The following is a 14,696-nucleotide window of genomic DNA, read 5'->3' on the forward strand; positions in this document are numbered from 1 at the left end:
TGACAATTGTTGTAATTTGGCGCTATATAAATAAAACTGAATTGAATTGAAAAACAGCTATCAGGCTGAACAAGTAGAGCAGACTCTCACTCAGTACTGGAAGTGGCATGAGGCCTGTAGATATCAGGACTACTTGAGTAGAAACAGGCTATGGACAAGCTTCCCCACTGACTTTAAGCCTGGAACAGGTACATGATATACAGAGAGGAAATGGACCTGGCAAAAGGTCTAGAGGCTTGAGGATGGGACCAGGCAGAATACCAGTTGAGATTCCAGCTGAGTCATAGACCCTTTGAGATTAAATTTATAATGACTTGGCACTATATGAATAAAACTGTCTTGAACTGAATTGGGACAGATGGGGTGGCTGAAGACCCTGGCTCTTGTAGGACAGGCCTAGCCAGTATGGGACCAATTGGGGAATAAGTTGCCCTTGAAGCAAGAACTTGGCTTAATGTGGTGTCAGCTGACTTTAAGGCAGGCAGATTGACTGCAGACCCTGGGACTGGTGGAATGAAGACCTTCACTATGGTGGGTTCCAGTTGTGGTTCTGGCAAGGCTTGCTTTGGCTCCGTTTGACACCCACTGGCCCTATTCACCTGACCTTCTTGGAGTCCAATTTTTTTATTTTTATAATTCTCTTTTTATTGCCTTTCCAACAGCGGTAACATTTACACAAAGAAAAAGAAAAAAGGTACATTCCAATATTAATATATATATCCACACAGAGTAAACATTGGCATTTCCATCTTTCACATGACAGTAACGCCCACCTTACCCAACACCATCACATTGTATTCCATATTATTTTACTATCAGACATTTGTCTCAATAAAAACATGACCCTTATTTGGCCCAGTTTTGTAAGGTGCTCTCAATTTTCTGAATAAGTGGAAGATTTTCTGTCATTGTTTTTTAAACCTGTGGTAAGCTTGATGCCTAGATATACCAGACCTGAAGGAAGCCATTTAAATTGACAATTTTCCCTAATCTTTCCCGAACTGATCAACAGTGGCATTGCTTCTGATTTTCCCCAATTTACTTTGTACTCCGAGATAAGAGAAAAATAATTTGGGGGGGGGGGCTTAGTGAAGGGTCAATTACACAATCAAAATCAACACAGATGACAGACCGCAGTCCAGTAAAATCATCAAAGAAGGTTGCATGGTACTTGGGAAGTCTGTTGACATTGAGAAACAACACACGGGGGGAGGATTTCCACTGAAGAGCCATATATTCAACTGAAGCATAGTTGTCATAGGACATTTGGTTACATTGAAGGGAGTCACTAAATAGAACAGCTAGTTGTCCTCCTTTCTTATTCTGTCTGGGTTTACTCATCAAGCTGTAGTTAGGAGGGGTTGTTTCTAGAAGAACTGCTGCATGATTGTCCTCATTTAACCATGTTTCTGTTAAAATCTTGTTTGTGTTTTTAAAATAAGACCATTAATTAAAAAAGTTTTCACTTCCAAAGAGCTGACATTTAGTAAAGCTAGTTTCAGTGTGTTAATAGTACCATCTGTGCCATGGGCTGGCTGTGGCTGATGAGCAGTGAAAACAGAAATGTTTTGGGCTCTGAGGGTTGACTAATCTTTGTCTGCTACGTAATAAAACAGTGATGGAGGAAACTACTTCCATATCGGGCCCTGGCTTATCCTGGAAAGAGCCACAAGTACACACAGTACTGCCTCCTGGCCCGGCACATATCAGTTTGAACTTGTAGTATGAGGTACCAGCTTTGCTTTTGCCGGCCATTCAGACTGGATTTCATCAGAACTGCCTCGAGGTCACTGATCCTTTTTCAGAGGATAGTGTCTGGTTTGGGAATATCAGGGCAGCACCTCTGCTTTTTGCAGATGATGTAGTTCTGTTGGCCTCTTCAAGCTATGACCTTCATCGTTCACTAAAGTAGTTTGGGGCTGAGCAGGAAGGAACTGGGTTGAAAGTCAGCTCCTCAAAATCCGAGGCCAAGATGCTTAACTTGAAAAAGGTACAGTGCTCCCTCCTGGGCTGGAATTAGTGTCTGCCTCAAACAGAACAGTTAAAGCATCTCTTGATCATGTTCACGAGTGATAGCAATTAGGAGTGAGAGATGATTAGACAGATTTGGACTTAGTCAGCAGTAATGAAGGTGCTGCTCTGGTCTGTTGTTGTGAAAAGGGAGCTCAGCTAAAAGGAAAAGCTCTGATTTACCGGTTAATTTTAATTCCAATCCTTTCCTATGGTCATGAGACTGCATGTGCATATACAGGTGGTGAAATTAGTTTCCCTCAGAGGGTGGCTGGGTTTAGAGATAGGGTGAGGGGCTCAACCATTCGGTGGGTGCTTAGAGAAGAGCCCTGCTAACTGTGCATCTGAAGGAGTCAGCTGAGGTTTATCTGGACATCTGATAGCACCACTTTTCATCAAAATGGTTTCAGAGACAAAACATGAAAATTGTCATTAAGGCATTATCACAGAGATTAGAAAAAGTATTTCCCTCCATAATTCACCCTGATCAAACCATTTCTTTTTTAAAAAAAAAAAAAACTAAACAAATGCAGACTTCGATTTCATGCATGATCTGTTCAACAAGCAAACACCATTATTGTCACCCTTGATGCCATAAAAAAAGCTTTTGATTAAGGAAACTCAACTTTCCGTTTTGCCATTTTGAGGAAATTTGGCTTTCATTTACAAGTTCGAACATGATTCTTTACATCTCAACTTTGCCCACTATCATAACATCTCAGTTTCCCATTGCATAAAGAGGGTTTACCAAGGATGCTCACTCTCCCCCTCTCTGCTAACCATCTTCTCTGAAACGTTAGCCTAGCGGCAGCCATATACCACATCCACCGCAGTAAAATAATTATATGTCTTAGGACGTCCTTGTTACAGTGTGGTTTTTGACAACCTTAGATTTAGTCTTAGTCTTTTGGACTAAAATGCTTATTAGTTTTAGTCACATTTTAGTCACTTCTATATGTGATAGTTTTAGTCCAGTTTTAGTCAAGGTTTTAGTAAAAAAAAAGAAAAAAGAAGTATAATCTTTTAACAAATTAATTTAGGTCAATATTGGAGATTGCTGTTGGACCGTGTCACACATAAGTTGTGAAAATAGCAGATCTATAAGTTCAACATATTGCAACATACTGTGAGCTTGCAGATCGGCTATTTTCACCAATAATTACAATAATAAAATAATGGTTTTAGACATAAGGTTTCCACCCAACGGCAAATACTTTCTGATCGAAGGATTGTGCATTACACACAGATAAAGTAGTAACAGTGAATAAATGTTCATTACTCCAAAAAAGCCAAAAACCAAAACATTCTACTTTGTCAATTGTGGCTTTATGGATAAAGCTAGTAGACTCTACGCCAATATAATAACTCGACCTGTTTATCATATGACAAGTTACATGCTGACGGAACGTAAACACACAAAGAGATGACCACCCCGTCACTTAATGTAAACATGGCTAAACATGCTGCTAAAGTAACACACACATAAGCTAATGAATTGACGTTAGCATACCAAAGCTAATTTTAGCCTGAAGTTAGCAGCCCATTTGCACCAGGAGTATGTGGAAAACTTATTTATTTACAAGCTTACTATGAAATTTAGCCGATAGCATCACTTGTAACTTACCTTCGAAAAAATATCTGTATTTAAAAACAACACTGCCTTGTTACAAGACATAATAACACTTGTTTGGTGTTTTTTGTGAATTAAGAGCTCTTTACCTTTTTGAGATACTGAGGGGTGCTTGGGAGCTTGCCCAACCAGGTATTATGTAGTCTATAGACTTGGAAAAGTCTTAAGACCATATACATTGTAAATAGCAACCTAAAGAATTTACCCAAAAAAATTGCAGTAACAATTTGCACTCACCTTGTTTGGGTAGATTTGACTCCATATCTTGGGTAAAGATTACCTTAAATCAAAAGCTATAATCTATAAGCTATTAGTCCGTAAAGGAAACAGTCCTTCTCCTACTTCATGCTCTTAGATCTGTGAACGTTCTCCAATGCAAAAGCGACGGAAATGTGAAGCTGAAAAGCTTTCAACAAACCCACCTATTGAGTGAGCACCAAGATTGTTAGCAACTACAGCAAGTACAGTACCCTTGAGCACTTTGCCCAGACTTGATACAAAAATACCGTGATCTTCGAAGGACTTCAAATCTTTGAGCAGTGGCAGCACTTTTTGGTATCCATACTGCTTGACATCATCTGCCTTGCAAAGAATGGCTAAGTAAATTGAAGTTAGTGTAGATCGCAATGTGGCATGTATGTCTGAAAACACCCAGTACGCAGCTGTGACTTTATGCTTCTTGCGGGATTTTCCCAGAGGGTTGCAGACTTCAAAGTCATCTATGTAAATGATGAGTGAAAGTTTAAGTTCACCTTCACATGAAAAAGCTGTTTTCTTTTAAGAAAGATCCATCATCAAAGGATTTGTATCCAGAAGCGTAATATTGTGTAATATTGTGTTTCGAATGTGTCTATTGTTCATAAGTTGAGACAATAATGGGAGAATTGGTACATACTGATGTATTTTTCTCACGACTATGAAGTATGCACTCAACTGGTTCAATTGGCGAGAAATGCTCCTTCATAAATTGTGCTCTCCAGTACTAACTGCTTAAAGGTCCATTCACTCCTAAAGCAGCACAGAAAGGATTTAGCTGGCTAAGGTCTTTAACCAGTTCTGATATCACAGAATCTTCAAAAGTACAGCTATGCTTTCTCAAAGTGACAGACAATTTCTTTAACCATGGGTCCAGATGCAGATGCTGTAAGGAAATTAAGTTCCTCTACTTGTTCATCTATGCATGTATTGGAGACATTGAAAATGCATTCCAATTCAAGTAGAAGCAACCCCAGTCTATTAATAATAATTTTGTGCAAATCTTCATCCTGCCCAAGGACATAGGGGTATACCACTTCAACAAGGTTGCTTTCTTCATCTGTTTGCATTTGGTATTGATGAAAAACAGAAGTCTCAAAATCTTCCACTGAATGTGGGTTGTGTTTCCTGCTCTTATGACTGTGGAAAGTTGTATACATATTTGTTTTATAATCACAACCTTTAAAAACGCAAGGCACAGTTTCAAATCCCTTGAGATGGCTTCCAATGTGCTGAAACTATTGTCTTTCTCTTTGCAATATACACCAACTCACTGAGACAGATCATCCAATCACATGGCTTCTCATACCAATGTTATGCTGATGATACCCAGCTCTATCTGTTATTCCCACCTGACGACCACACGGTCTCAACACGAATCTCAGACTGTCTCTCTGACATATCAACATGGATGAAAGCCCATCACCTCCAACACCTCCTAACTTGCCTCCCAGCCTGTACTATCAAACCTCTGCAGGTGGTCCAGAACGCGGCGGCGCGTCTGGTCTTCGATCAGCCTAAAAGAACACACGTCACCCCTCTGTTCATTGAACTCCACTGGCTGCCCTTAGCCGCCCACATCAAATTCAAGTCACTGATGTTAGCCCACAGAGTGCTTAATGGAATGGCTCCCATCTACTTGAATGCTCTTGCAAAGGCTTATGTCACAACTCGGTCCCTCCGGTCGTCCCAGGATTGTTGTCTAGCAGTGCCTACACCACGCCTAAGACAATCCAAACTCTTTTCATGTGTCGTCCCACGATGGTGGAATGACCTACCGAGCGCTACCAGAACAGGGGCGTCCCTGTCTATCTTCAAGAAACTCTTGAAAACCCAGCTCTTCAGAGAGCACCTCCTATCCTAGCACTTACCTTGTACTTACCTACCCCCTCTATCTTTGCACTTTATCTTTCTGCACTTCCTTCTATGCCTGCACCCTATCTCTACTCTGTCACCTCTGACATAGTCAGACTAGTGGGTTCCTTCTATGTAGTTTATTGTTAGCTTTTTATATAGCTTGTTATATCTTCATTTGTAAGTCGCTTTGGATAAAAGCGTCTGCTAAATACATAAACATCTTTCATTGTCAAAAAAGCATGAATGACAGACTAGGCATGAGAAGGCAAGGATGTGACCTGGCTTGGTTGCCTGTGAGTGATGCCTAGACAGATGTGTCCGTAGTGCAGCCCATGTCCTAAAAGTGCAAGGACAATCAGAATGGAGACAGTGTATGGACTGGTTTTGCCCGTGTTGTAATCTGCTGTGCTTCAATAGGTCTGATTGTTTTGAGGTGGTGAAGTTACATACTTTGCACAGCCAGTTCATTTTCATTAACTTAGCACTCCCTTAGCACTGCATACCTGAAAGCTGCAGAAAGATGTGTCATGTCCAACACCTGAAAGAAATTGTTGAACAGGATGCACCGGGGGAGATCAAGTTGTCCCAGAACTGGTGTGGGAACTGCTCTGAAGAATGTATGAACTTTTAGATAGAGAAGAGACACCAGACCTGTACGGGCAAAAAATGAAACGAGCCGGTAAGAAATGAAAAGTGGAAAAATCACAGAACACAGGACATGCCCATGACACTCAGGGTGTGAGTGAGGAAGGATCGGCTCAGGTATCGATGCGGAAACTCTCACTGTAAGCTGCATACCTTTAAGCTGGTGTGCTCCATGCAGACATTTCTCAAACTTCATTTTGTAGGCTAAGGACAGACTATATCCTGATTGTGTTGGTAATAAAGCGCCACTTACTGATTATGGACTTAAACCCTACTTACCAACTGTTAGAATTATGTCCCTATCTGATTAGACTACGTTTAGTCCCAACGATAGACAGTGAACAGCCGTCGCTGTCGCCATTCAAACTTTCGGTTCCAGCATGCATAGCACGTAACACAGAAACACGCCGACTACAACGCTTGTGAAATATCTTGACAATTCTTAAACTGTCCTATGCATTCGTGATATTGTACACAGAAATATATAAAAGATTAAAGTGAGTTTACCTTCAGCTTGGCAGTCTGACGGCAGCGGGAAGCAGCAGGCATCCTTCAAAAATTCTATTCCCGCCCGTCCAGGTCTGTCGCATGCGCACATTGCAGCGTAGAACCGGTAAAACTTGTAACTGTTAAAAAATGGGTAGTGTAGGTATAATTTATCCATTATTTTATAGTTCCTTTGATAACTACAATAATCTCGTAAAAATTAGACGATTTGCATGGTTTATATTTACCACCCTCAAAAATCCTTTTTTATGTGTACCTTGTTGAGGTGTACTATTGGGATTGGGGGTGGGGCGATGGTTCTCTGTGGGCCGACAGTGAGCTTGTTGAGAGAGGTTGCCTCTGTGTGTTCACGAGGGGCTCTGTGATAGAAACTGTCTAGTTGTATGCGCATACAATGCTCTATAGCACCTGCCGGATGGTAGAGGGGTGAAATAATTGTGAACTGGGTGTGAAGTGTCTTTGATTATGTCAGTGGTTTTCCGGGTGCAGTGTGTCATGAAGATCTCCTCCAGCCTGGGGAGCTAGGAGCCGGTGATCATCTCTGCTGCCTTGATGATACGGTGGGGTGACTTCCTCCTTTCTACAGTGCAGCCAGAGTACCACGCTGTGATGCAGTATGTGATCACTGACTCGATGGCTGACCTGTAGAAGTTTACCAGCAGCTGTTGGGGAAGTCGCGCAGGAAAATGTTGCCTCTGGAGCCCTTTCTTAGCGATCGCTGTGGTGTTAGTGGTCCAAGTTACATCCTGACCCTGAGGTACTTGAAGTTCTGCTCGACTTCGTCTTTCCGTTGATCTTGATAGAGAGATGAAAGTGAATGGATTTCAAAACACCTCTACACTTGATGAGCAAACAAAACACAAAAACAACTAAATCAACACTAGAATAAAAGATATACATATATAGAACATTACAAAAAAATCATAACCAAAGGCCATAACAAAAAATTATTATTGAATTATTTGCAATGCAATGATTAAATAAGTAGAAACAACTCTCTAATTTAATTTAGCTTTCAGTCTTCCTAATAGACCCTAGCTTCCATTTTGTACTTTAAAATACTGTTTCATCTTCCTCTCAATTTCCTTTGTTAATTCTAAAACTGTTGTTAAAGCTAGCTAAATACCAGAGCCATTGGCCTAAACCACCTGCTCCCACAAAATTTGCATTGGGTCAGTCCAATGGGATCCCAATTCTAGCGGTCACAAGGAATGCACATGGTTCTCTCTCCATAGACCTTTGCAATTAGATATGCTTATGTTCAAAATAACACATTAACTGGACTACCAAAAGTCTGTGTAGGATGAAGCACAAATGCTACAATTGTACTCAGAGATGTGCAAGTGAACAAGTACTTATGTGGGTTCTGGAACTATAGGAAATAAGAGTTATTAAAAGAGCTCATATACAATTCTGTACTTTGTTAACTGATGCATTTTCAAATAAATAGGCATTCCTCATAGACACATTCACTCCCTGTAATGAGATCAGCTTGCAGCTGCAAGGTTCTGAGTCAAATATTATGCAGTACAAAGATGCTCTTTATCGACAAACTTGAGTACACAGGTTCAAAAATGGAGGGGAGCAACAAGTCTCCAGTGTAAATCAAACAGTCTGGTGGTACTGTAAATGTGTATTTACACCCAGAGGAAATCAAGTCTTGTCTACTTTACTTTTATCAAAAGCTTTCAATTTACTGTCCCATCTTTGTTCCATCCCTCACCTATGGTCACAAGATCTGGGTAGTTACTAAAAAAATTAGGTCACAGATACAAGTGGCTCAAATAAGTCTACATTCACATTGAAAACAGGTCTTTCATTACTTATATTATTATTTGTGTTGTTTTTAGTGTTGCTCTGCTCAGACTCATGGGAGACGTGCTTGTTTCCTGACGTTTCCATAGCGATAGTGGCGCACCAGAGAAATTTCTATTAGACTTTTTTTTCAGCGTGAGAAATACCATGTCTGGCGTGTGAGTGTGAGAGCTTGTTGAAATTTTTAGCATTAAGCCATACAGTCCTGCAGTACCGGTTGCCGTTGCCATGGTCGGTTCCATAAACACCATTGTGGCGTGGTCTACGGGCGTGATGTCATCAATGATCAACTGCACATGCAGGTCACTTCAGGAGCGTGAACTGTTCACACACAATCTGTAGACAGGCCACATTTAAAGACGTAATGTGAACAGCCAAACAAAAAAATCGGATTTGAGTAGTAAATCGGAATTGTGCGTTAAGACCTGCAGTGTGAACGTAGCCTAAGTTTCCTTCGTAGAGTGGCTGAGCTCAGTCTTATGGTGAGGAACTTTGCTGTCTGATGGGTGTTTGGAGTAGAACCGTCGCTTCTCCACAGGTGTCAGCTAAGGTGGTTCAGGCATCTAGTTAGGATGCCTCCTGGTCAAATCCCTGGTTTTTCAGGCACATCCAACTAAAAGAGGCCCTGTGGCACACCCAGAACATAATGGAGGAATTACATGTCCCAACTGGCCTGGGAACACCTTGGGATCCCCAAGGAGGAGCAAGAGAAAGTCATGAGGGAGACAGATGTCCTCCTGGACCTGTGAACCGACCTTTAAATAAGTAGAAGGTAATGGGTGGACGTATAGTTTTGGAAACATGGGCCATTCAAGTTTTAGAGACAACTCTTGTGTTTTTTAAATATATTTTTTAAAAATTTCTATTTCTGCTGTTTGCAAATGGTATGTTGGGGATCAAACAGGAGCTGGATTAGTTATTAGCAAATATTGAAGGGGAACTCCAGTATTTTTAAACCTAGACCTTATTTCTGGCATGAAATACATTTCTCTACTCACCGAGAACAGTTTGGCGAAAGTCGGCGTCCATCAGAAGCTATTTAGATAACTCGTGATCAGCGTATATCCATGTAACGGAGTGAACAGGGCAGGGATGATGCAGCCTCTAAACAAGGCATTATCTGTCTTTATTTCACCAATACTTTAAGAAGAATGAATGAACAAACGTGTACTATAGCTCTGTTAGCTCGTTGGTGCTGTTATGTGGCTACTTGCAGCTATAGGAGAGCTAACGGAGGGATTTCTACACAGGCACTCAACTGGGACCACTTCATCCACACGCCCCCCTGAAGCACAGTTTATTTACTCCTTTCTCTGTGACAGTCGTCTAACTTCACACTGAGTTTGCTACTGCTAGCTTTGTGCAGGATATTTATCACATTTTGACAATGTGAATGATGACTTTGAGTAAGATGGACGTTCTTACCGGAGTGAATGAGCTGTGCTGCAGCCATGCATGTTGATGAAGTGGTCCCAGTAGAGGTGTGTGTAGAATTACATATTATGAAATATGGGCTACATGTCGACGCGTCCTGCACTGAACCCCATGTCCATCGCGGTATGAATGTGTGTATGAATGATTAGAAAGCACGTAGTTATGTGTAGTATACTTAAGACGTGCTGTACGAGTGTGTGTGAGTGGGTGAATGTGGCATGTAGTGTTAGAACAGGAGAATTTAGAAGCGCTTTGAGTGGTCAGTTAGACTAGAAAAGCGCTATACAAGTACAAGTCCATTTACCATTTACCGCAGGGACAACCACGCATCCACCCAGAAGACTGCAGAGGAAGCCCCGGACAGAGCCCCCATAAGCATAGGGTAGAGACCCTATGGGAACCAGGGGCAACAGCCCACCAACCCCGCCACCCAGACATGGGCCGTGCACCGGACCCGGGCCCCAATACCCAAAACCTGACAGGGCCAGGCGCCCCAGACAGCGAAGCACAGTGTGCTAGCGCATGCCCCAGTGGCCCAAGTGCCCCAGGAGTCAAGACGTGCCCACAGGTGGGTGAAGCCGCAAGCAGCGGAGAGATGTAACCCCCCCCCCATATCAGGAACAGCACAAGCAGGCCGCCAGAGGACAGCAAGTCCCAGACCCAGGCCCAGTCATCACCCGAAGACACCCCCGAACCAGCAGAACAACTCATCCTCCCGGCCCCGGGCAGCAACCAGGCAACAGGGATGTGGGAAGACCCCTCCCCTCACCCTTCTGGCTCTTCATTATTTTCAAATAGTGAGCGATTAAAATTGAGGGGCAGACAACCTTGTAGAACTGGGAGCGCGATTTTAACAGTAATTTTTCTACAATCAGCTGTGTGGGCTTCATAAATATTATGATTTTCATAATTCAATTTAATTTAATTTAATTTCACAGTGCTTTTATTTTGGATAATGTTGTGTAAGCAACAGAGGCATTTTTTGTGTGTTCATGTATAGGTGTGTGTTGTAGTGTAGATCCCATGTTTTGACAATAGGTAGTTTATTGGATAATGTGATAGCGAATAGAGAAAGGGTTAATTACTCTTCAAGTGTGCTACTGACCAGGGAGAAGCACACAGTTTTTTTTTTAGTATTACTGGCTTAATTGGAGCCTTTTAGTTTATTCTCCATTCAAGTTATTAGTGGGATAAGTGTGTGTAGATCATTAAAGGCAATATTAGAAATACATTAGAGATGTTTGGATTCATTCAGTGCAACCGTCACCAACTATGCGTCGACTGGAAGTTCCAGCAGCAGCCCCTCAGTGGTTTAGTTTTTTTTTTTTTTGCAGAAATCAAGTGACTATACAAGCCCTTTGAATTTTAGCATAATTTGTCAGTATTAAATGCAGTAATTGATTTCTTGCTAACAGTGAAAGCACATTATCAAGTTAAAATCAACTTAAGTTTAATGAAACATCTTCATAAATGCTAATTATCATAACCCATCATCCCAACTAAACAAAACACAGGATAATGGAAAAATACCAATCAAAAAACCTTACTCACTGACCTGCTCTTAAAGAACATAGACGCATCATCGCCAAGAATGACAGGAAGTCCTCTCAGCAGAAAGCATCTAATGGCTGTCGGCTCAAAGAGATAATAACACAAGTATTTTAATATGGCTTTAAACAAAAGTAGTGGGACAAATGAGGCTAATGTTAAAGGTGGGCATTTTCAAAACTACATCAAGTCATTTGAATTTTACACTACTGTTACATAACTGTATGTAGAAACCAAACAAGTAGAGAGAGCTACTCAAAAATCACAATTGTCACAATAGTTCTAGTTTCAAACTAGTAATGTTCCAGCAGTTTCTAATACTTAAAACAACTCACCTTATTCAAGCAGAAATTATATCCTCTTTACAGCAGGAAATGTCCTTTAAAAACATCCAAACTTGCTAAAAACAGAAAGATGCAGGCATGTATTGTACAAGGAGCATGCAAAGTGCAAAGACCTTAAATTTCTCTGTGTAAATTAGAAAATAGAGCCATCAACATCAAGCACAGACTTGTCTTGAGTTTTGAGCCACTTGCAATAGGTCAGCACTACGGCCTGAGGTAAAACTTGATAGTTTGTTACTTAAAAACTTTAAAAAATATATTACACCCAATGACTGTCTAAGTAATGCAATAAAACTAATCTTTAAAAGGTATTTACTAAAACTGTTTGCATAGAATGAACTTTCAGGTTAACAGTGCTCGAAGAAAAGAGCTGAAGACGATCATGTGTACAATCAAGGCCCAATCTTTGGTGCAAAAAAAAAAAAAAGGATTATGGTCGCTTATTGGGGTTACCGCTTAAGCTAACTCTGGATCATCTCTTAGTGGACTCTCAGCTGTACGTTTGTTTTGGCTTGGACCAGACTCAGGAAGGGTGGCATCCACTTCGACCAGCTGGGGTTTGAAAGGACAGGAAAGAGGGAACAACAAACACCACATAACAAGAACAGGGATACCTGTGAAAAAAAAGTTTTTAGCCTAAACTTAAAGATAGAGAGTCTGCTTCCTGCACGTATAGTGGCAGCTGGTTCTACAAGAGAGGGGACTGATAACTGAAGGCTCTGCCTTTTATTCTAATTTTAGAAACTGTTGGAATTACAGGTGGACCTGAAGTCTGAGAGCAAAGTGCTCTGTTGGGAAAGTATTGCATTATTAGATCTGTAAGTTAAGGTGGAGCTTGGTTATTAAGAGGTTTATTTGTGAGGAGAAGAATTTTTAAAACATTTCTGAATTTGACAGGGAGCCGATAAAGAGAAGTTAAAACGTCTCTAAAAAAATTATCTATCTTGTTAGTTCTCATCATGGCTACAGCATCAGCTGGAGTTTTTTCAGAGAATTTTTTGGACAGACAAAAAGTAAAGAATTACAGTACTCCAAAGTTGAAGTAACAAATGCATGGACCAGTTTTTCTGTATTACCCTGAGATTATCCTAATTTTGTCAATGGGTGAAACAAATCCCTTTTACCTTGAACAAAAATTGTGTAACGCTCTTAACTGTTTGTTTAAGCTGGTGATTTGTTCAAGTGAGTGAGTTTGTTGCTTTTCAGTGCCTTTCAGTGTATTGTTATACAGTGTGACAGTTGGATAGTTAGACATGTAAGGCTCACTCATGCCACTAGCAAACTAACATATTTTACATATTTTCATACTAATATAAAATACATCACTTTATACTAATATTCATGCTATCATATAACAGCATAGAGATTAGATTCATTTAACCAACTTTCAAAATGAATTTCACTGATGTTCATTATTTGTTTAAACTCTGTGTTTCAGGTGGTAATAATGGAAGTACAAGGTCTGAGGTCCTTATCTCCAAATAGGATAGTTTACTGCACCATGGAAGTTGAGGGAGGACATAAACTACAGACGGATCAAGCTGAAGCCTCCAAACCGATGTATGTACAGTACACATACATACACACAGCAAGAAAAAAAATAACAGAAAAAAAAAACTTTTGTTGTATGTGCAGTGAAATAAATTTTTTAACAAAATGTTAGTAATGTTTTGCACTGCAATCTAGTCTGGTCAAATAAGCTAATCTGAAGAAAGAACAAGATTGTCCTTGCAGATGTCTTAAGCTTGATGTCTTCAATATTAATAAAATATATGTTCACATCTCAAATATTTCCTGTATCTCTGTGTGACATTGTAGCTGAAGAAGCCACATATTGATCACACTTGAAGCAATCACAATTGTTTCGAAACAATGTTATGTAGAGGTTGGTGAGTGTTCTTTATGTTCATTAACTTGTACAGTATTCTTCCTTGTACAATCGGGCCCAGAGGCTCCACAACAGTACCCAGCACAGAGCCAACCTTCTTTATCAATTTGTTAATTTTCTTTGAGTCTGATTCTGATGCTGCTGCTGCAACAGATGGCTGCACAGTCTTGTTGGAGAAATGAAACATCTTAGCTCAGACATTAAAGGTCCTAAGCTTCCTTAGAAAGTTATGTTCCGTCTTGAAGACAGTATAAATGTTGTATTTCCAATAGAGATAGTTTGGCTGAATTCTGGTCCTCCTAACACCTATAATCATCTGTTATGATTTTTTTTGACACATCTATACCCAGTGGAGCACATACCTTCAACTTTCAAGCCTCCTTTAAGCATTAGCATTTGCATCTGGTGCATATGTGGGCTCAGGTACAGGCTGTTTCTCAAATTAGTTTCAGATCATAACATGAACAGGGTTTAATGACAGTGAAAAGAACATGTGTAACTGTATGACTGAAAGAAAAAACAATCTTGAAAACAGTGTTTCTTGATTCACATGCGTAACATTAACATTGCTTGCGTATGTTTAATCGGAATCTGCAAAAAAAATTACAGGACTGAGATAGATTGATACATTATCATGAATCACATCTTTGTTTCTATAGGAGCCACCCATTGATTGCCTTCTCACTTAACACTTCTACTCAATAGATTCAGTCTTTGTTAACTGTTAAATACTTTGGCTATTCTACTGGCTCAGAGTAAATGA

General features: G+C 40.4%; 1 protein-coding gene across 3 annotated transcripts in view; it reads left to right on the top strand.

Moving 5' to 3' along the window:
- LOC140303953 (calcium-dependent secretion activator 1-like) overlaps positions 1 to 14,696 on the top strand; it is a 654,602-nt gene that overhangs the window by 63,031 nt on the left and 576,875 nt on the right. For all 3 annotated transcript variants that reach the window (XR_011915222.1, XM_072382948.1, XM_072382947.1), the window contains exon 6: positions 13,484 to 13,605. Coding sequence is in view for 2 of the 3 variants with exons in the window: in XM_072382948.1 (XP_072239049.1) it covers positions 13,484 to 13,605 (122 nt within the window). In the remaining variant the exon portion in view is untranslated. The remainder of the gene's footprint in view (positions 1 to 13,483; positions 13,606 to 14,696) is intronic.

The sequence above is a fragment of the Leuresthes tenuis genome, unplaced genomic scaffold, assembly GCF_036924035.1.
Source record: "Leuresthes tenuis unplaced genomic scaffold, fLeuTen1.0.hap1 SCAF_3, whole genome shotgun sequence".
NCBI classification, from domain to species: Eukaryota; Metazoa; Chordata; class Actinopteri; order Atheriniformes; family Atherinopsidae; genus Leuresthes; species Leuresthes tenuis.